The sequence below is a fragment of the Stegostoma tigrinum genome, chromosome 8 (genome assembly GCF_030684315.1).
Source record: "Stegostoma tigrinum isolate sSteTig4 chromosome 8, sSteTig4.hap1, whole genome shotgun sequence".
NCBI classification, from domain to species: domain Eukaryota; kingdom Metazoa; phylum Chordata; class Chondrichthyes; order Orectolobiformes; family Stegostomatidae; genus Stegostoma; species Stegostoma tigrinum.
The window spans coordinates 10754708-10777490 of record NC_081361.1 but is presented as its reverse complement, the minus strand read 5'-3'; the positions used below and the strand labels follow the sequence as shown (position 1 = coordinate 10777490).

Here is a 22783-nt window from a genome sequence, read left to right as displayed (position 1 = left end):
GCTGTTTCTATGAGGTCTCCCCAAATCCCTCTGTGCTGCAGCTCCCTGCAATCTTTCCCCGTTTTGAATAATATTCGGTCTTCATCATTTCTTCCAAAATTCATGACTTCTGATTTTCCCATATCATATTCATTCACCTATTTTTGTCACTTTTTGCTCTCTCCCCTGTTGGTTTTATCTTGCTGTCCCTCTATATTCCCTCTGCCCTAGAGAAACACAGCCTCTCCACCACACCCACCCAGTATATTCTCGTCCTTCTGTATATCGTTTCTGCCCATTTATTCCTTCTTCTCTATAGTTTTCTCTCCATCCCCTTTGTATATTCTCACACTCTCTTGTAGAGCACGATTGCCTCTCCTCCTCCTTTCCTCCTGTAGTAGCTCCCTCACACCCTCCCCTCCTCCTGCAGAAACTCCTTCACTCCTGTATTAGTTCCCTCACACACACACTCTCTCTCCCCTGGATATAAATTCCTCCACTCACTCTCTCCTTACCTAATTGCTCTCCTTCCCTCCTGCACTCTCCCTCCCTTCTGTATAAGTTCCTTCATTCCCTCTCTCTCTCTTCCCCTTCTGTACAAATTCCTTCATTATCTCTCTGTCTCTTCCCCTTTTGCATAAATTCCATCATTCTCTCTCTGTCTCTTCCCCTTCTGTATAAATTCCTTCATTCTCTCTCTCTCTCTGTCTCTCCCCCTTCTGTAAAAATTCCTTCATTCTCTGTCTCTCCCCCTTCTGTACAAATTCCTTCATTCTCTGTCTCTCCCCCTTCTGTACAAATTCCTTCATTCTCTGTCTCTCCCCCTTCTGTACAAATTCCTTCATTCTCCATCTCTGTACACAGTCTCTGCCAACTCTGTGGTATTCTTGCTGAGAACAGGCAGCTCCGCAGGCAGCACGACCTCTCATCGAGGACCCCGGTAACCATGGTGCGCAAGCTGAAGTACCACGAGCAGAAGCTGCTGAAAAAAGTCGATTTTATCTCCTGGGAGGTGGACAATAACCTGAGCGAAGTGAAAGTGCTACGCCGGTACCGCATCCAGCGCAGAGAGGATTACACCAAGTGAGTATGACAGCGGCTCAGGCGGCCGAACGGGTGGAAACACGGGGCGCCGCCATGTTGGCCAGGCCTTAGCAACGGATCCGTGCTCCCCTGAAGACAGTTCCCACCCTCTCTTGGCAACGACACACTGCCGCCCCTTCTCTGCAGGTCACTCCGTACGGTCACCTGGGGCTAGAATCAAACCTGGCCCTGTGAAGCAGCAGTGATGATCGCTGAGCCACCGTGCTGCCCCATGAGACACCTCTGATGGCTGTAGGGAGTGTATTCTTCCTTTGCCCTGTGCTTGAGCTCCTTCTATAGACCCTTCAGCCTTTATGTAGGGTACTGTCAGTTCACTCATCTGGCCAAAGTCTAGTCTCTGATTTGATTTGATTTGATTTGATTTGATTTAGTTTTTATCGCCACATGTGCAATCAAGAGCTTCGTTTATGAGCGGTACAGGAAAATCACAGCAAGCAAAGGATGTACAGATCAAAAAGACTTAGAAGCATATAGGTTACGTTACGTGTTAGATTATTTGAGGCTGGAGTTCATTGAACAGTTTGATAATGGCGGGAAAGAAGCTATTCCTGAACCTGCTTGTATTTCTGTTCAGGCTTCTGTATCTTATGCCTGACGGAAGCGGTTTAGGAGGTCATTACCAGGTATAATGGTTCTTTGATGATGTTAGCTGCTTTTCTGTGGGAGCAAGCTGTATAAATGGAGTCAAGGTCGGCACGGTGGCTGAGTGGTTAGCACTGCTGCCTCACAGCGCCAGCGGCCTGGGTTCGATTTTCCCCCTCAGACTGTAGGGAGTTTGCACCTTCTCCCCATGTCTGTTTGGGTTTTCCCCAGGTGCTCTGGTTTCCTCCCACAGTCCAAAGATGTGTGGGCTAGGTGGATTAACCATGCTAGGTTGCATGTAGTATTCAGGGATGTGTAGATTAGGTGGGTTTGAGGAATGGGTCTAGGTGGGATGTTTTGAGGGGCAGTGTGGACTTGTTGGGCTTAGGGGCCTGTTTTCAGACTGTATGGATTCTGTGAATAAAATCTATGAGTCTGTGCTTGGAAGATTAGCTTCCCTGATGGTCTGGGCTGTGCACACCACCTTTTGTAGTTTTTTTACGGTCCTGGGCAGAGCAATTGCCATACCGGGCCATTATGCACCTGGACAGTATGCTTTCAGTGGTGCATCTGTAGAAGTTGGCGAGGGGCCTTATGAGTGTGCCAAATTTCCTGAGGAAGAAGAGGCGTTGTGCCTTTTTTACTGTTGCATTTATGTGGGAAGTCCAGGACAGGTCATCGTTTATCGTCATACTGAGGAACTTCATGCTACTCGCTCTGTTAGCCTCAGTTCCATTGATGTGGATGGGGACATGTTCTCCTTTTTCTTTCCGAAGTCGATGATCAGTTCTTTAGTTTTCCCGCCGTTGAGAGACAGATTGTTTTCATTGCACCATATCACCAAACTGTCGGTCTCCCTTCTGTATTTTGACTCTTCGTTGTTAGATATTCATCTCACTATGGTGGTGTTGTCGGTGAACTTGTAGTTGCTCTACGTTGTGCGGTGTAGTATTTTCAGTCCTGTCCTGCCTCATCACCTGGCATGTGTAATGGAGGTACATGCTGGACATCAGGCAAAGCAGCATCTGAAAAGGCATGTTTAAGTTTTAACTATGTTTCCACTTGAAAGTTTAAGGCAGGGAAAGATGAGAGAATAGAATTGATAGCCCTGGTTATTCCAAAGCTTACACATGCAGGACAAAAGGATGCCATTGATTCATTGTGCTTGTGCCATTTCTTAAAGGCAGCTATCCAATTAGTTTCTGTCCTCTGCTTTATCTCATAACCCTAAAATTTATTGTAACTTTTAGGCATATATTCACAGAACTTTCTCTTCAAAGATACTGTGACTTATTCTACATCTATTTGAGAAGACTGTCCAACAATGCGTTCATTCCTAAAATGACGTAAAAGTTTTCTTAGCGTTAGAATCCAGACTTAGGAGTTAGGAATTGGAGGAATGAAGTGTTAGAAATAAGAAAAGTCACAATGAGGCAAAATAGCTTGCAGGTGCTGCCAAAATACAAACAATTATTTGGAAAATTTACTGTTTGTAATGCTGAGAGGCTACTGCACAGACTAACCTTCTAACAGAAGTGCACCCAAGCATCCTGCCTGTTGACTTCTATGCCTGCCTGTTAAAATTTCAAATCCTTTGTTGGTGTACTGATCAACTCTGCTTCCTTGTACTCTCTTGTGTGCAGTGTGTGCATTGGGTTTCATTATGTTCCTGGACCAGTAAGTCAGAAGATGACCCAAAACCGGAGTTCACTTCTCATTGTGACAGTTGAGAAATTTAAGTTCAGTTAAATAAATTTAGAATAAAAAACACGTCAGTAATAGCAAGCATGAATCTAGTGCAAAAAAACCCCACCTGATTCACAGTGTCCTTTTGGGAAGCAAATCCTTACCTAATTTAGACTACAAGTGATTCTCTATCCGTAACTACTTTTTGGGTGGCTAAGCATTATGAATTGTTTAGTGTTAGCTTCGTCAATGTAAGAACACAAGTACACCCTGCCCATTTGACCCTGCAAAGTTCTTGTGCCAGATTTGTAAGCGCTCTATGACCTGTTCCATCTGCAGGACAGATTTGCCAAAGGTGGTAGCATAGAGACCCTTTGAATCAACAGCCAGGTAATACTTATTGGGATAATTTCTATTTTCAAGTTATATCAATGTTTTTATTTTGAATCATTTGACCTGAGAAATGTGTTCTAAAGTGGTTGACTCTGGACCTCATGAAGTCTTATCGCTTCAGATGAAAGAGAATGTATATCATTTTAGTGGACCAGCACTGGTTTTGTAAGGAATGTGAGAGAGCATGCAAGGAGGAGCAATGGGTAGACTTTATTGATGCATGCTGAAGCTATAGCATTGAACTACATCTAAACCAAGCTTTGAACTAACATGATCAGATGTTGCTGAGAAACTCGACATGCCTGGCAGCATTTGTGGAGAGAAAGCAGAGTTAGCATGATAGTCCAGTGATCCTTCTTTACAAATAACATGCTATGGGTAGAGCTAAACTATACCACAAGTGACAGATAGGATTAAAATTTTGCAGCCTGGCCATGGAAGGTATGAATAGTTGAACAGCAGATAAGGGGAAAAGAGCTCCATGGATACTCCATCTTCAATTATCTGAGTGCTTAGCATTCAAATGAAAAAGAATAAGTACAAAAACACAGCCATCTATGGTAAGAGTGCTGAGTGGGTGATCCATCTCTTGAGGCCCCCCTTGCATGGATGACAGTCTTCAGCCATTTGTTTGCTTCATGTGATACCTAGATACAGCAAAGTTTATGGCTGTCCGTAATACCCATAGTTGGTGCTGAAGATTTTTTCTTCAGATCTAACAACATTCTTAACCATTCTATTCCTTGTGACTTCAACATTATCGATATGGACAGTTGTCCAAGTATGTCTCATCCGCAATAGGTAGGACAAATTCTATCTACCAGTAATCTCAATCATAGCGAAGTGATGGAAGATATCATTGACACTGTATTCAAAAAGCATGTACTGAGTAAATATCTGCTCACTGGTGCTCGGTTTGGATTATGCTAAGACAACTCAGTTCCCAAAGAATTCTGGGGAGAGATGGGGAGGCGGATAGAAGATAGATAAAGGAGAAGATAGGTGGAGAGGAGACAGACAGGTTAAAGAGGCAGGGTTGGAACCAGTAAAGGTGAATGTAGGTGGGGATTTAGGGAGGGGAGAGGTCAGCCAAGGGAGGACAGACAGGTCAAGGAGGATAGATGAGATTAATGGGTAGGAGATAGGGGTGGGGCTTGAGGTGGGAGGAATGATTAGGGAGGTGGGGATGAGCTGGACTGGTTTTGGGATGCGGTCGGGGAGGGGAGATTTTTGAAGCTTGTGAAGTCCACATTGATACCCTTGGGCTGCAGGGTTCCCAAGCAAATTATGAGATGCTGTTCCTGCAGCTTTCGGGTGGCGTCATTGTGGCAATGCAGGAGGCCCAGGATGGACATGTTGTCCAAGGAGTGGGAGGAGGAGTTGAAATGGTTCACGACTGGGAGGTTTAGTTGTTTGTTGTGAACTGAGTGTAAGTGCTCTGCAAAGCAGCCCCCAAGCCTCCGCTTGGTTTCTGTGAAGTAGAGGAGGCCACAACGGGAACAGTGGGTACAGTATATCACATTAGCAGATGTGCAGGTGAACATCTGTTTCATGTGGAAAGTCTTCTTGGGGCCTGGGATGGGGGTGAGGGGGGAGGCGTAGGGGCAGGTATTTAATACAGTATACCACCTACTGCTTGGCCTGCTGAGTTCATCCAGGTCCACACCGTGTTATTCAGATTCTATAGCATCGGCAGTTCTTACTATGTCTCTCCAAAATAATTATAGTCTCTTTGCAAGCATAGACAAAAAGTTGAATTTCAAAGAAGAGTGAGGATGCCTTTGACATCAAAGCAATAATTGATTGACGATGCCATCAGAGCCTCTAAAATTTATGAAAATCTTCAGGAAATTCTTGGAGTCAGTTCTAGCATGAAGGAGATATTTATTGTTGTAATGCAATAATCTGAGCTTCCTTAACATCGCTGCCAAATTCTTCAGGGTGGTGTTGTTAGCACAACCATCTCCAGATAGTACCTTAGTTATATTCTCTCCAACGTAAGTGTTGGAGGCAAGGAGCCCTTGTAGCAGTTAAGAAGTATTTCAATATATATTTACGATGCCAAGGCATACAAGGCTCTGCTCCAAGTTCTGAAAAATTGGATTAGAATAATTGGGTGGTTGTTTTTGACCATCACAGATTATATGACGCTCAAGGCCTTTTACTGTACTAGTGACCTCTGAGTTTATAAGGTTTGAAATGTGGATATTTGCTGATGATTGAATCTGAATGTAGTGACATTACAACTCCATGGAATCTCAAACAACCCATGCTTGCCTGCAGCAAGACTGAAGTGTTCAGGCTTTAGCTGATAGGTATTAAGTAGCATTGCTTGGCATTTGCGTGACAGGAATGAATATATCTGCAAGAGAAAACCTAACCATTGTCTTTACACACAGCACCACTAATTTCCCCCACCATTAGCCTTTGGTGGGGTTTTCATAGACCAGAAACTTAATTGAATGAGCTGAAAAAGTATGACTATAAGAGAAGGTCAGAAGCTTAGAAGTCTGTGGCACATAACTCACCAGACTTCTCAAAACTTGTCCACTGTCCTGCAAAGTACAGGTCAGGACTGTGATGGAACAGTCTACGCTTACCTACATGAGTGCAACTGCAACAACACTTGAGACATTGAGTACAACTGTTCAGGAAGGTAACTTGTTTGATCAGCACCCCGTTCATTTTGCAATATTTGGGTTAACCACTTATTAGCGGCAGCAGTGTTGACCTCTACAAGTTTCCTTCGGCAGTATCTTTCAGACCTGTGACTTCCACTGACCAGGGCAAAGGCAGCAAGTGGATGGCGACACCATCCTCTGAAAGTTATCGTTCAGTTTGAATGGCTTAATGGGATATGGGTATAGGGTTCATCTTGAACTTTATTATTTCTGGGTCAAACTCTGTAAGAGTACCTTGTTCTGTGTGATTGCAAATGCCACATAGAATAGAGCGGTTTGAGAATGTTACACACCACCGCCACATTAGTTGTCAATACATAGAACAAGTAGCCATAGGAGTCTAACTAGAAAATCATCTTACATAATGTTTAGGAGCTAGCTGTGCCTAATTTGGCTGTCATGTTTGCCTACATATGATAGCGAGCCTTCAAAATGATTTGTAACTTGCAGTATTCTGAGATTATGAAAAGTACTGTATAAATCTGAGTTTATTTTTCAAAATATTGCGGTCATGTTGATGTCCCAAAGTCAATATTACAGGTATAGTTTTACATAGCATGCATTGTGTATTAAACTGTTGTTATCATTGATTAACTGATTGCTTAACTCTTTATCTGGGTAGTCTTATCGAAACATAATGTACTGACAGGATTGACGTGATTGATGCTGAGGAGATGTTTCCACATGTGGGGAAGTCATGAAATAGGGGATGTATTTGAAAAATAGGGAGACCTGCATTTAAAACTGAAATGCTAAGGAATTCTCTATTCCAGAGAGTTGTGGAGGCTAGATTACTGGAAGTATTTAATGAGGAGATAAATTTTTGAAAAACCAGCGAGTTGAAGGCTATGATGATTGACCTGAGAAAAGAATTGAATTGAAGCCTGGGGCAGATAAACCATGATCTTAGAGTCATAGTCATACACCACAGAAACAGACCCATTGGCCCAACTCATCCATGCTGACCAGGCTTCATAGAATCATAAATCCCTATAGAGTGGAAACAGGTCATTTGGTGCAACAGGCCCGCGGTGATCCTCCAAAGAGCATCCCACCCAGATTCACCCCTCTACCCTATTCCTGTAACCCTGCATTTCCAGTGGCTTATCCACCTAACTTACACGTTCCTGATCACTGTGGTCAATTTATCATGGCAAATCCACCTAATCTACGCATCTTTGGACTGTGGGAGGAAACCGGAGGACCCAGAGGAAACCCCTGCAGACACCAGGAGAACGTGCAAACGCCACACAGACGGTTGCCTGAGATTGGACTTGAACCTGAGTCCCTGGCACTGTGAGACAACAGTGCTAACTACTGAGCCACTGTGGTGCCCATATGCCTACATTTGGCTGATATCCCATTAAGCCATTCATATCATGTACCTATCTAAATGTTTTTTAAATGTTGTAACTGTACTTGTCTACCACTTCCTCTGGCAACTGTATGAAAAAGGGAAAAAAAACGTTATCCCTCAGATCAGTTTTAAATCTTTCCACTCTCACCAGAAATCAATGTCCTCCTACCCTGGGGAAAATTTCCTTGGCTATTCACTTTATCCAAGTCCCACATGATGTTATAAACCTCTATAAGGTCACCCCCTTGGCCTCCTATTCCCCAGGGCTGAAAGCCTCAGTCCATCCAGTCCTTCTATGTAACCCAAACCTTCCAGTCTCAGTAATATCCTTGTAAATCTCTTTGCATCCTACTTCTGCTCCTATTTCTTATGCACTGTACTGTGTATTCTTAAACCATCTGCAGTGCCTCACCTGTTCTGAAACAAATAAGAGTTTAAGGCTAAAAAAGACCATAGTTTAATATCATTTGCCTTTTCTACTGCTAAGTGGAAGCAAGAATCAAATTCACATTTTGGGCCCAATGATCCTTCTACAGAATACATGTTCTGAGAAGGATGATTGGGCCTGAAATGTTAACTCTGTGTTTTCTTCATTGATGCTGTCGGACTTTGAGTTTCTCCCATAATAGCTGTTTTTGTTTTGGATTTCCAGTATCTGCAATTCGGTTTTCTTTTGCTTAGAATCAACAATATGCTTCTCTTAAATGTTTGTCTAATTTAATCTAAACTGATCTAAGCTATTTGCTTCTACAGCCTGCTTTTAATGCACTTTCTCATGTTTGTTTGAACTTATCGCCCTTTTGTCTGTATCCCTTTGTTTGGACTTGTACAATGAAATATTCCTGACTAATGCTACATCTGCAACTCCTATCAATTTGAACATCACCTTTATATTCTGCTTCAGTTGTTTCCTAGCTGTTCAAATTCATTCTTTATTTCTTGATTTATCGTGTCAAGAGGTGGCCAGTGCTGTACAGAAGTTTGAATAAAACTCTGTATGATGGCAGGATAACCTTCTTCAATTGGCAAACATTCTGTTTCTTACAGGTCAGAACCTTTTGTTTACTTTCCTAAAGGCAGCCAGACTTTTAATTGATGAGAGAAATTGGTCAGTGCTGAGTTCTGGCCCCTTACCCTAACTGGTAGTTGTCAGTATTTTTCCAGTAAACTAATTAATTAATATGCTTATTTTCATATGTTTAAATGTTGCTCCATTGAACTGCCCTTGCCAATTCTCAGGCCAATTGTGAAATGCAATTTAGATTATTTGAATTGCCAGAAATGAACAGTTTCCTCATAAGACATATGTGAATATCATTATGAAAGTGCTTAGCCAAGGTTTCTTGAGAAAAGAGAATGAAGGTCCCTCAACAGCTGAGAAGAAAAATGCCAGTTTAACTGGCCAAATAGCAGCCCTTGATTAGAACTGTTCAGACAGTTTCTGTGGCCAAAAAAAGCTTTTGAAATTGTTGTTCATTTCTAGCTTTAATTGCCGAATTTTGTTCTGCAGGTTTTGAAAAGTATGCATGTTGTGAATCAGCTGGATAGTAACAATGCTGTGATTATTTTCACGATTGCTAAAGCCTGCAAAAGGGATAAATTAACCAAGAACCGCTATTTAATTTGGTGACTCCTGCTGAAAGTGAATATTTGTAATTGTTGGACAAGGGCAGGATTGGCTCAGTTATAGTTTCCCCCATTGGCCAAAATAGCAGACTAACTCACTTCTTTGCCTCAATATGCAGAAGAGGAGAACTTTGATGAAGTTGCTGGTGTTGTCTTTCTCTATTTTAGAATAGAATATATACAGTGTGGAAACAGGGCATTCAGCCCAACAAGTCCATAATGATTCTCCAGAGAGCCTCCCAGCCGGATCCACCCACCTACCGTATCCCTGCATGTCCCATGGCTAATCCACCTAACCTACACATCCGTGGACACTATAGGCAATTTAGCATGGCTAAACCACCTAAACTGCACATCTTTGGATTGTGGGAGGAAACCAGAGCACCCAGAGGAAATCCACGCAGACTTGGGAAGAATGTGCAGATTTTGCACAGACAGTCACCCAAGGCTGGGATCAAAGTTGGGTTCCTGCTGTGAGGCAGCAGTGCTAACCACTGAGCCACTTTGCCACTCCAGCATGACTTGCCACCTTCAGAAGAGGTGGAAGGGCAAAAAAAGCAGGAAATGGATTGACAAATGAATTTGCTATTGAGACAAATTTTTGTATCATTTCAGATGTAAAACTTGGAGTGTATTTACAGTGATCCCACTCTCATTGAGTTGAACTCAAAATTGTTTGCATCAAAAAGAAAGTGACTATATAATTTGAGAGTTTGGTGTTTATCTAACTCTCCTGCTTGCTAAGGCCAAGAGGCTACCTTCACTGTTTTGACTTGTCATATCACTCCACTTTGTGCCCTGCAGATCTCCAGTAAACTTTTGAAATCTTCTGCAAAATGAAAGAAAATTAGTGCAGATGCTGGATACCGGAAATAAATATAGAAAGTGCTGGAAACGCTCACTGTCTTGAGGCAGAGAAAGAGTGGTCATGTTTGGATTTTTTTTTTAAATGCTAGAAAGTGGATGGGAGTGTGTACTTTTTACAAACACTGAAATATGGCTCTAAGCACAATACTGGATTTGATGGAAATCAAAGAATAACAGAAAATAGTGGAAAAGTTCAGCAGCTCAGACAGCATCAGTAGAGAAGTTGATGGAAGCTCATAAACCTGTAATATTCTGTGCCGACAAATGCCTAGTGTTTCCAGCAATTTGTATTTGCATTACCAAACAGTAGGTGTTTAGGCAGTGAAACCCGTATACATACAGAATGTCCTTGTGTGCAAACCACTGTCAATTATGTCTTGCACAACAGCTATGTGCTAATTATGGAATACATTGCACAGATATTCTTGAGACTAGCAGTTTTGTTTCATAGTAGCCTGCCATTCCAGAAAAAAACTAATTGAAGGTCTAGCACACGCATCTTTGGATGCAAAAGCTATTATTTGCATATAATTTAAGTCAACTGTAAGTAGAGGGCATTTAAGATTTACCGACTGAGAAGTGAATTTGATCTTAATGTCATGTGCTGCAGTTTTTACTTTGATTGTGTTTTAAGTTTGCATTGCATGACAGCAGCATCTGAACACTATCTGCCTGTTAATATATTGCTGAAACAAACAGTTGGCAACCAAGTGCAAAAATAATAGACCTATGAAGGAAAGGTGTCTCTGATCATGTTACCACAATACATGATTTATTTTCAGTGATTTGAATGCATGAAACTGCCTCAATTTCCACTCTTCATGACTCATAACAGACCAACTTCCTGCAGGAGTACCTTTTCAGGTTGGAGGTTGAAAGAATTCAGTGCATGGCAGCCAGGCTCAGACTTGGAACAAGATTTTATTGTGATCCACTTGACACAGCTCTTTTAAACCTTTTCAAGTCAGTTAATTGGGATGTCTTTAGACTTGTGGCAGTGAAAAGTAGGCTACAAACTGCAGCTTGCCTCCTCTGATCCAGTGACAATGATAATGGGTTTGAAAGTAGTCATCAGGGTACTAACTGCAACTCCATTTGCGAGTGCTGATTTGCTGATCATTAATCTTAGCGGGGGAACAGCTCCTAACTGTTGAACATCTTGTATTAAGATTCTTAATTTTTAAAATATTTTGTGTGTAACTTGTATAATAGTGTTAACGGGTACCATTTGAGTTGTGAGATCTTAATTCAGCATAATTAGTTTTGATTTTGGAGCGTTCTAATTTACCACAAGTAGTGCTGATTCATTTGAATGCTTTCGTGTATTGGCATAATTTCAGATTTTGTTTGTATAATTAGGATTTCTTTATGAAAACTTGACTTACTGTTGGAAGCTTAGTAATCCTTGGCTGAGCCAGTTTCCTCTTTGTGACACAGGCAAAGAATAACCTTTCAATGCTTGAAGTGATTTACAATTTGTAAAAACTCACAAGTATGTGGATGGAAATTCCTAGAAAATCAGGAATAGCCTACACCTTGTTTATTAGCTTGCAGTCTGTCTTTGACTTAGAATTAGAGTCATTAAAATTTTGATAATATATTCATTGCTTATCTTTTACCTACCCTACTTCATTAATGGCATTATTGGTAGAGGCATCCTACCATTTGCAAGAAGTGAACAAATGTAAGGGGACAGAGGAACATATTGGTGGATGTTGGCGGTGTTAACGTGAAGGAGCAGTAGATGATTGATAGAGGATTATCCACTTGCCAACTTTTGAGTTGTTGGAAAGGGTGAGCCATCAATCACATCACAACTAGAGTAGTTTAAGAGGCATCTAGATTGATGTGAAGGGAGCTGGAATGGGAGTGTACTCAACCTGTAAATGTATGTTTTACACCTTGTCAAGTTATGGAGTGATTCAAGACATTGAACAATGTCTCACCAAGTTTTTACGATGTATGACATGGGCAGCAGTTAACATTTGCAATCCTGGAACTGGAGACCCTGAATCCAGAGGTTTATAGTCTGAAACAGTGAGAATATGTGGTTTTGTGATGAACAGAATGATGGCCAGAACAAGATGAAAAGACTACTGCTTGTACTGTTCCTATGGACTGAAGGTAAAGTTGTCATGCTTTTACCAGACTGTAGTGCTACTCGTTAGAGATTCGACTGGTGGTTTAACCTGAAGTCATCATGCTTCAGTTGAAGGGAGACATTGAGAAGGCAAATCATTCATGGTAACCTTACCTGGTCCAGAAATAGAATTCACACTACTGGCATCACTTTGAGTGATCAGATCCAACCATTACTTTACTACCATTTCTCTTGACTTCTGCAGTACCCCCTTGTTGGGGCAGCACAGTGGCTCAGTGGCTAGCACTGCCTCACAGCGCCAGGGTTCCCAAACATGGGAGACGGTCTGTGTGCAGTTTGTACATTCTCCCAGTGTCTGCGTGAGTTTCTTCCAGTGCTCTGGTTTCCTCCCACAGTCCAGAGATGTGCAGGCTGAGTGGATTGGCCATGCTAAATTGCCCATAGTGTTCAAGGCAGTGTAAATTAGGTGGATTAACTATGGGAAATGTGGGGTTACAGGGAATGGATAAGAGATGGGACAGTGTGAACGTTTTGGGACAAATGGCCTGTTTCTACACTGTAGAGATGCTATGGATTGCTTCTCTGACGTTTTAGTCCTGAATGAGATGAAATTTCTTTCAGTTAAAAGTTAGGGTACATTTTCCATTGCTATCTCATCAGTTCTTGGTTGCAGCCTCTACCAAACTAATCAGGTGTGCAACAGTGGTTATAATGAGCTGAGACTTTCACCTATCTAATATCACACGTCTTTACTTCAGATGGATTCGAGGCAGTATTTTCCAGATCGTGCATGTTCTGTCCAAACTCACCTACCGAATGTTCTCCATCTCTGAGTCTTCTTTGGTCTGATACAAATTAACTCCTGCATGAGCCTTGGATATAAGCTGTCCCCGTGTTTAGGTTGCACAAACTAGCCTTGACCCTGATTTGAACATGGCACCATTCTTAAAATGTTATTTTAAAGATTATTAAATCTTATTTGCATCTTTCAGAAATCTGATCACCATTCTGCTGTCCCATTTTTGATTCATTGCTATAAAATGCTCATTTCACCAAACCTTGGCCTATGGACAGATTCGCTGCAGTAGTTATACTCCATCTCAACTTTTTCTAGGGAGCTCTAAATACAGAATTATTACCCTAAAAACTAGAGCTGAATGTTATTTTAACAATTGGTGAGCCTCAAGTCTTTTTAAATTGGGATAAACTGTTTCATGACGGCAGTTGCATACGTTATCATAACTGGAGTCGTATAATCTTCCAGGTAGCATTTGCTTGTCAAGACACCATCCTTTTCAACCATGAAGTATCTTTAAATTCTTGAAAGTAAAAATTCTCTGTATTAAGCAGCCAGATAAACGTACCATGACTTATGATCTTGGCAACTTCACTGAGACAACAGATTCTAGTTGAAGTGGGACCTGGTAGAGACAGCCACTGGCGAGTGAGAAAAGGAGTTTAAAGCAATTGTAAAGAAAAATCGCAATCATACTGGGGTATTGAGAAAATGAATCGAAGAAGTCCTTGAATTACACTAAGTTCTTGGACTTGCACGCAACGTTACTGATCCTGTCACCATGCTGAAAACCAAACTTTCAAGACAGTAACACTGATTTGGCATTGTGACCCACAACTTGGATTAGATGTTTCTTTAAATATAATTTCCGAATGCCTTGAAACCATTTTTCAAGTGCGTACAATATATACAGACATTAGTTTTAATCCTACCTTATTTGCCATACATTTTGCCCAGACAAAATGTGGAACTAACTGTTTAATGGTGAAAGATTAAATTTTCCATCTCTCTCATTTTTAACAGGTACAATAAGCTGAGCCGAGAAGTTCGAGAATTGGCACGCAAGATCCGAGACCTTAATGAGAAAGACTCCTTCCGAGTCAAGTGCACTAGCCGACTACTGGAAAAACTGTGAGTGCTTCCAACTCAATTAAAATAGAGCAAAAAGATACTAATTTCAACAGAAAATTTAAATCATGAATATATTTATTGTTTGAAACTGAATTTCATGCACTTTAGTTTGCTGAAGTTGTCCTATACGTTTTCCAGTTTCACATTGAATACTGAAGACTTAATATTTTTCTTCCCTCTTACACTTTTCCTTCTCCTCCAGTATCCTCATGATACTGAGACAAATTCGACTATTCCATTTGAAACAAAGATACTCCTGATAGACGTAAGATCTTAGTTGAGGCACATGCGTCACGTAACACGTATTCCACTGAATAGTCAAATGAGCTCATTCATCTCGTCTTTGAGCGGTTTTAGATTTTTTTAATTGTAAATTATCATGGCTTCCTTTCTCTTCATTAAGCAAGATAGTCTGAATGCAAACTTTAAATTTTTGATTTTGGACCGCAACTTGGTCTTGTGATTCCAAAGACCCGAAACTTGTAAAATAAAACGTCAAGACAACTTGGTTGATAATTGGATGTCATACCCCTCCAGAGAAAAAAAGAATAATGGTTCAATACGTAACTTAAGCGAGCGCTTCATTCACCATCTGAAAGGAGTGTTAAACTGAAGTCTTATCTGGTCTGTTTAGACGGATACTGTAAGAATAGCTGTAATAAGACTGTAAAATGTGAGAGCTTAATTAGGCCATTCAGCCCAAAAATTCTCTTCCATTATTTGATCATGCTTGGTATGTTTTCCAATCCCATTCTCCTGCCTTCTCCCCATAAAGCTTTATTCCCTTACAAATCAAGAACCTATCCATCTCTGTTCTAAATACACTCGATGGCTTGCCCTTCGTAGCCCTCTGTGGCATTGAGTTCCACAGATTAACCACCTCTGTCTGAAAAATCTCTCCTTATCTCAGTTCTAAAGGGTTGTCACTTCATGCTAAGGCCTTACCTTGGGTCCTCATCTGTCCTACTAGTGAAAACATGTTCTCCACATCCACTCTACCCAGCCCTCTCAGTAGTCTCTAAGTTTCAATGAGATCCCCTCATCCTTCTAAACTCCATTTTGTACAGATCCCCAGAGTCCTCAACCTTCACGTGACAAGCCTTTCATCCCCGGGATCATTCTTGTCAACTTCCTTTTGGGGCCCATCGAGAGCCAGCACATCCTGCCTTAGATATGGGGCCCAAAACTGCTCACAATGTTCCAAATGTGGTCTCATCAGAGCTTTATACAGCCTCGACAGTACATTTTGGTCTTGTATTCTAGCCCTCTTAACATGATTGCTAACAATGCGTTTGCCTTCTTAACTGCCAGCTGAACCTGTGTATTAACCTGAAGAGAATCCTGAAGTGGGACTCCCTTTGAGCTTCAAGTTTTGGAAGACTTTCCCCATTTAGAAAATAGTTTACACCTCTATTCCTCCTTTGAAAGTGCATAACCTCATACTTTCCCACATTGTATTCCATCTGCCACTTCTTTTGTCGACTCTCTTGCCCTGTCCAAGTCCTCCTGCAGCCTCTACATTTTGTCTACACCACCTGTTCCTCCATTTATATTTGCATCATCTGCAAACCTAGCACAATGCCTTCAGTTCCTTCATCCACGTGGTTATTATATAATGATAATAGTTGTCTCAGTGCTGACTCCTGTGGAACTCCACTAGTCACCGGCTACCACCCTTTATCCCCACCCTTTGCCTTCTGCCAATCCGCCCATCCTCTATGCATGCCATATCTTTCCCCTTACACCATGGGCTCTTGTCTAGCAGATGTCTGTGCAGCACTTTGTCAAAAGCCTTATGGAAAAGTATGTGCAATTCTGGTCCCCCTACTTTAGGAAGGATGTTGTGGAACTTGAAAGGGTTTAGAAAAGGTTTTCAAGGATGTTACTGGGGTTGGAGGTTTGAAATATAGCTAGAGGCTGAATAGGCTGGGGCCATTTTCCCTGGAACATTTGAGGCTGAGGGGTGATGTTATAGAGGTTTATAAAATGAGGGGCAAGGATAGAGTAAATAGACAAAGTCTTTTCCCTGGGCTGTGGGAGTAAAAAATTAGAGGGCATAGGTTGAAAGTGAGAGGGGAAAGATTTAAAAGGGACCTTAGGGGCAACCTTTTTACTCAGATGGTGGTGTGTGTATGGAATGAGCTGGACAAGGAAGTGGTGGAAGCTGGTACAGTGACAACATTTAGAAGGCATCTGGATGGGTATCTGAACAGAAAGAGTTTAGAAAGAGATGGGCCAAATGCTGGCAAATGGGATAATGTCTGTGTGGGTCTGTACCCCAGTGAGCGTCAGTGTGTGTGTGGGACTGTACCCCAGTGAGAGTCAGTGGGTGTGGGGGACTGTACTCCCAATGCTGCTTGCTTGTCAGACAAACCTCTGCACCAAAAGTGGTGATTTCCAAATAATTTTAGAGACTGATTATGATTGTTGAGGTTTTCGAGATCTTATAACTAGTTAAAAATTTAATACAAAAAATTGTTGCTGTCATATTACTTACTTGCAACTTCTAACAAATGTTGGCACATTAGTTAAGTTTGTTTTTACCACATTCAGGCAGGTTCAACTGTTACCTCTTGCACTCCTGGTCAATGTGCTCCATTGAGGTGTGTCCCTTGGTTATTAATGCAGCCCTGAATTTTTTTTGTTCTAAGTTTCCAAATTTTATTTTTTAGCTGATGATTCTTTGCTTCCATGTCATTATCCAGACTGCCAGGTGGCGAAGCATGCTCTTTATAAGGATTTATCGTTGACCTGACAAAGTTTGTCTGTGTCAGTAGGTTCACAAGTGACTCCCCAATTAATGCCCAATACCTGCATACAATTAATCCCAATTAATATAAATTAATAAGGTTGAAGATATGACTACCAATGATTTTAAAACCAAAGGTGTGTGAGAGAGGACAGTTGGAGGAATGCAGCTTTCTTGGACAGATGCAGAGTTCAGGATGGGGAGGGTATAGGCTGAGGCAACGCACAGGATTGAAAACGAGGATGATAATTTTCAAGTCAAGGCTTTGTTTAACTGGGAACCAATGTAGTTCTCGTGCTTATTGGGTAATGGCATATGTTGCAATTTAGGATATAGGTAGCAGACTATTTGTATGACTTTTAAGTTAATGGATAATGTAAAATGGGAGACTTGCCAGGATTGTATTAGAATGGTCTAAATGTGACAAATGCGTGGATGAGGATTCCACTAACTGGTTCTCATAGGGTGGAGTTGGGTGATGAAACAGAGATGGAAAAGTTTTTAAAATGAAAACCAAGGGCAGTCGAGATTACCTGGCTCTAGGGAGCCTTCTGGTGCCACCTGCATCTGAAATCCTTTTAGATTTCCAAAATGATGATCTCTATGTCGTTTTTATGCTTTGTGGTTAGAAAATCTGATTAACCAAATCCAGGCAACTTGCATTTGAACTCTCCTTGCTCGTTTGTCTTGTTTTAAATTCATAAATCTGTCAGGGGCTGTTAATAATAAAATTACAGCATCTCATTAAAAATACCATGGTCTGTGTTTAAAATCTTCAGATTAAAGTCGAGTGAAAGATTGACGGAAACACTGATTTATAACTTTCACATGGGAATTGTGAGCCTCAAATGGATGTGCTAAAGTCTCACACAAAAATCAATAACTTTAAAGTTATATAAAGCCCATGCAGTTTTAAAAAACAATCATTTATTAGTATTTTTATATAGGAATCATAAATATCGCTCCACTTTACGGTGATAAAAGTTGTGATCCCTAATGTTGTTTGACTGATTACTCCCTGGTTTACTTCATATGAACTTTGTGGAACTAATTAATCTTTTAATAATTAACAGTGGTTTTTATCCTGTTTTTGAATAAAATAATATTTTTAAATATTGTGTTCTCTTGGCACAGTGATATTACTTTTGCCTCTCAGTCAGAGTGTTGTATATTTCAGTCACACTTTAGGGCCTGAGTATGTTATCTAGGCAGACTAAGTATTGCATTAATGGAAAAATGTTGCATAGACAGAGGATCTGTCTAATGAATGTTTGTCCGGCTAGGCAGATGTAGAAGTAAGGTAGCACCATTCAAAGAATGGGGAGTTTTCATGATGTCCTGACGAATGCTTATTCCTCAACGGGCACCACCAAAAACATTGAGCAAGTCATTCAGTTTATTTGCAACTCAGTACCAGAATGGCTGCTGAATTTGCTTCCACAACAGTTAGCATACTTGGACAATAATTCATTGTCCATGTAAAATATTTGGGACATCAAGGCAGGTTTACATGCAAGCTACTCCTTTCAACTAAATCTTAAATGGTAAATGCATACCTTATAAGTATTTTAACTCAACCTGTTTGGGTATATCATGACTCATATCTGGGTTGGGGGGACACTTTCTGGCCCAGAGGTAGGAACACAGCCACTTCATCACAAAAGTCCTAATGCATGCCCTATAAACTCATCATAAAAACTGCTGTTCCATTGTCACCTTGTTACCTAAAACCATCCCGAATTCGGGACCAATTAAAAATGGTGGAATTATGAATTTGCCATTTTCCTTGCTTAATGACACAATTTTAGTGCACTTTCTGGTATTTCTACTCTAAATCACTTGGGTGTTTATCATCTCTTGTCTTCAGTCAGCCAACCTTGTTCCTAAACTTCATTTGTCTGACTCCACCCGATGTAATGTATCTTTTAGATGTTTTGTTGTGTTTTAGAATGTGGACAAATACATTTCTGTGAGAATTTGCTGCTGAATAATGGCTGGACAGAAAGGGAAAATGTATCACATTTTATAGTGTGGCTGTCTCTCACTAGTGTGGTTATACATCAGTCAAGTTGTGTAATTTGCACATGTCACATATACCCCTGAACATACATCAATCTTTCTCTATCCTTTCTGACAGGCTGTCTTTGGGTTGTGATCTGTATTTTGCTATTAACAGTAATGCGGATAAAATGAGAGAGCAAGCCTGGCTCAGTCTTCTTTACAGCTTTGAAGCTGTTGTGTGAGAATGTTATTTCTATTTTGTGGAATTTGAACAAAAAGCGTTGTTAACTATTGTTGGTTATCTTGAATTCTTCCCATTTAAGTGATGTAAACATTTAATTCTTTGCATTCTGAAGGCACTTCATAGTTTATGATTTGATTTTATGATTACCTTTTATATGGTGAAACTTTGTGCTAGAATTTAAATTCTACAGTTTTAAAGACTGTGATGCTTTTTTTCATAAATGGGGCAGAAAAATGGAAGAGAGGTGCATAAAATTTCTCCATCTTAAGTGTGGTGTTCTGTTGTACTGTTTCTTAACTTACTAAAAAGCACAGACATTTTAAGCTGTAAAAACGTTTTTTAGTGGTTCCATCACCAGCACTATAGATGTACTTAGACGATATGAACTGTAGTAGGTTTAGGAACGGCTCACTGTCACCACCTCAAGAACAATTGAGTTTGATTAATAAATGTTGTCTTTGCACTTTCCATGTGCAAAAAGACCCACAGTCCTGCACCCTTAACCACCTGCCTTTGGCATCATCGGTCCTTGTGCCACCCACTGTGATCCAGGGCTGCATTGTCTGGGCAGATCTTGGAACTCAATCTGTGATTTGTGCTGAGTTAACTTGTGTGCCTTTTTGCTTTACATAGTCATACAACACAGAAAAGGCCCCTACGGACCAACTTACCCATGCCAACCAAGTTGCCCAAATTAAGCTATTCCCAGTTGCCTGCCTTTGGCCCATATTTCTCTAAAACTTTCGTATTTATGTACCTTTTTTGTTTTGATATGTCGTTAAAATGTAACTGTATGTGCATCTGCCACTTCGTCTGGCAGTTCATTCCACATATGAACCACCCTCTGTGAAAACGTTACCCTTCAGGTCCCTTTTAAATCTTTTTCCTCTCACCTTAAAAATATGCCCCCTAATTTTGAACCTCTCTACCCTAGGGTAAAGACTTTTGCTATTCACCTTATCTATGTACCTCGTGAATTTGTAAACCTCAAGAAAACATCCCTCCAACATCCTACACTCTAGTGAAAAATAGTTTCTCCTTATAACTTAAATCTTCGAGGCCCGGCAACATCCCAGTATGTCTTCTGAACCCTTTCCAATTTCATAAAGGCCTTCCGACAGCAGTGTTTTGTCTTGCTGTCATCTCTGTGTTAGGGAGGGGAAACTGTTTGACATAACATTTGAATTTCTGTTTTTTATTTCATTTCTTTTTAAAGATGACGTAGCATTCGTACCTGAGCCTCACTAAATTTCAGAATGAAAATTAAGAGTCAATTAGTTTGTTTGATCATATGAAAATTTTGTTTGTCAAGAAACTTATTCAATGGAAGAGTTATTTTGCTTTGTGCATGTTGAATCTCATGCTTTAAAAGACCTGGGTATCACTGCTTCAGCGAACAAGGAAATAGTTTTGCTGCTCGTTATCGTATATCTCGATAACAAGTGATTGTACAGTGAGTGTTATATGAAACTAGAGATCTTCACTTCAGTTGCCTTAATTTGTCTGAAATAAAGACCATGTTGCAAGTATTTGGAATTCTCATCATCAGTATTTAATACTTGTCCTGCAACTGTTGAATCCAGAAGAGTTGCTTCTTAGGAGGTTGCAAGCTAAGTTTTCTTAACGATAGAGAGTGGTGTGATTTGTAATGATGTCATTCTTAGCATGAAGCAGGGACTACATTTCAAAAGCACTTCGTTGATCATAGAAATAATTACTATTGCTGCCTTTACTCTTTCTTTCGTGATTCACAAATATTCTCCAGGTGAGACTTATTAAATTTTGGGAATAAATCATCAATTTGGGTTGTGTTAGTTCATGACAAAAACGGAGATGAGTTGGCAAAACTCAGTGGAAAAATTAACTCTGCTTTCTTCCCATGATGCTGCCAGACCTGCTGAGTATCACCAGCTATTCCTATTTTTGTTTCAGACCTCCAGCACCTGAGTTTTTTGTTTTATTTTGTGTTAATTCATATTTGGCAGAGACTGTATTGGACTGTCTAAGAATATAATTTATTTATCTTGTCCTCTTTTGGGTTATTACATTTTCTCTGATTATAATGTGAGCCAATTGTAGTATTGTCCGCAAGATCTCTTGAAAGGACCAAATAAAAATTAGCTTCTGATCAAAACCTTTTGCCTACATACAACATTGCAACTTTTGACTCTGCTTCGTATTAGCAATAAAGCTTTTTGTTTTCCTCAAGAAACGAGAACTTAACTAACTTGTACAGTTAGATTAACCATGATATAAATCCCTGTGGAAGTCTGAGACATTGAAGACTGTGAAGGTGCCAACATCATCACTCTCGGCCACCTAACTCAAATTGCAGGCTTCAGCTTTTAGAGGTTACGATTGCAAGTAAGACTAGCCATTCACTGAGAACACCAAGATTTGCTTTTCATAAACCTCACCTTAAGTATTGTTGGAAAATTAGTAAACATAACAAATGGTAAGTGAATTTTAAATGCAGTGAAAATAGCCAGATTTCACTTGCAGCAGGAATGCCTTGTCTCAAGGTGAGCAGGGCCAGGCGTGATTTCTGTAGATTGGTTCTGAGCGTTTTTTTTTGGAATACCTGTTACTGCTGAAAGTGATAAAACTGTTCACTTTTTTAAATGTACCATAAGTCTATTTAGTTTCCACTGTGAATTAATGATTGACTTGAAGAAGGATGCAGTCACATCTGCTGCCAGTTAAATTGTGGCGGAAGAATTGTTAACCCATTCACCAGTTGGAAAACGTGCACTGAGAAATGGAAGACTCTAGACATTCTGCTGATGTGAAGTTGTTACTCTTTTACAGAAGTCCAGTACAATGTGGATAATGATTGTACATTGGCTTCAAGTCAGAATGATGACCAAATTGCTCCAGATGACTTGATTACCTGTATTCCCATGATTGACAATGTCAAACATTATTTCATTTACTTTAAAAGTACTTTGTGGTTTGATACAGTAAAATTGTGTTTTGAGCTTAAAGCTGTTATTCTCACGAGAAACATTCAGCTCTGATTTGGGTGTTGATTCTGCTATTGTCAGTAGAGGCCAATTCTGTATTGTACCCTGTGAATTGATTTTGGAGTTGTTAGGAAGTTGACAGATGTTTTGTAGAAGAAGTGATGAGAGATTTCTGGTGGATTAATGCGATCAATACTGGGTACAAAGCTTATTATGAATGATGGCAATTTCCAAAATGGCTGTGGGGCCAAATTGTCCCATTATTTGTTCAGGAATTCTTTTCAATTGGGCATAACATTTTTGGCATTCAAACATAGGTAATAGTGTTACTTACTACTTGATTATATTACGATCTTAAATGGTGACAATTCTGTACAAGTCAGATCCTGGCTTTAGGCCCAAATGAGATAGTAAGAACTGCTGATGTTGGAGTCAGAGTGTCACAGTGTGGAGCTGGAGGAACACAGCAGGCCAGGCAGCATCAGAGAAACAGGAAAACTGATGTTTCAGGTTGGAACCATTT

At 40.5% G+C, this 22783-nt stretch overlaps 1 protein-coding gene across 1 annotated transcript in view; it reads left to right on the top strand.

Annotated features, from left to right (window-relative positions):
• Positions 1 to 658: 658 nt before the first annotated feature.
• Positions 659 to 22783, top strand: part of imp3 (IMP U3 small nucleolar ribonucleoprotein 3) — a 236431-nt gene continuing 214306 nt past the window's right edge. The window contains exons 1-2 of the mRNA XM_048540071.2: positions 659 to 1062; positions 14196 to 14303. Of these exons, the coding sequence (XP_048396028.1) occupies positions 926 to 1062; positions 14196 to 14303 (245 nt within the window). The 5' untranslated portion in view covers positions 659 to 925. The remainder of the gene's footprint in view (positions 1063 to 14195; positions 14304 to 22783) is intronic.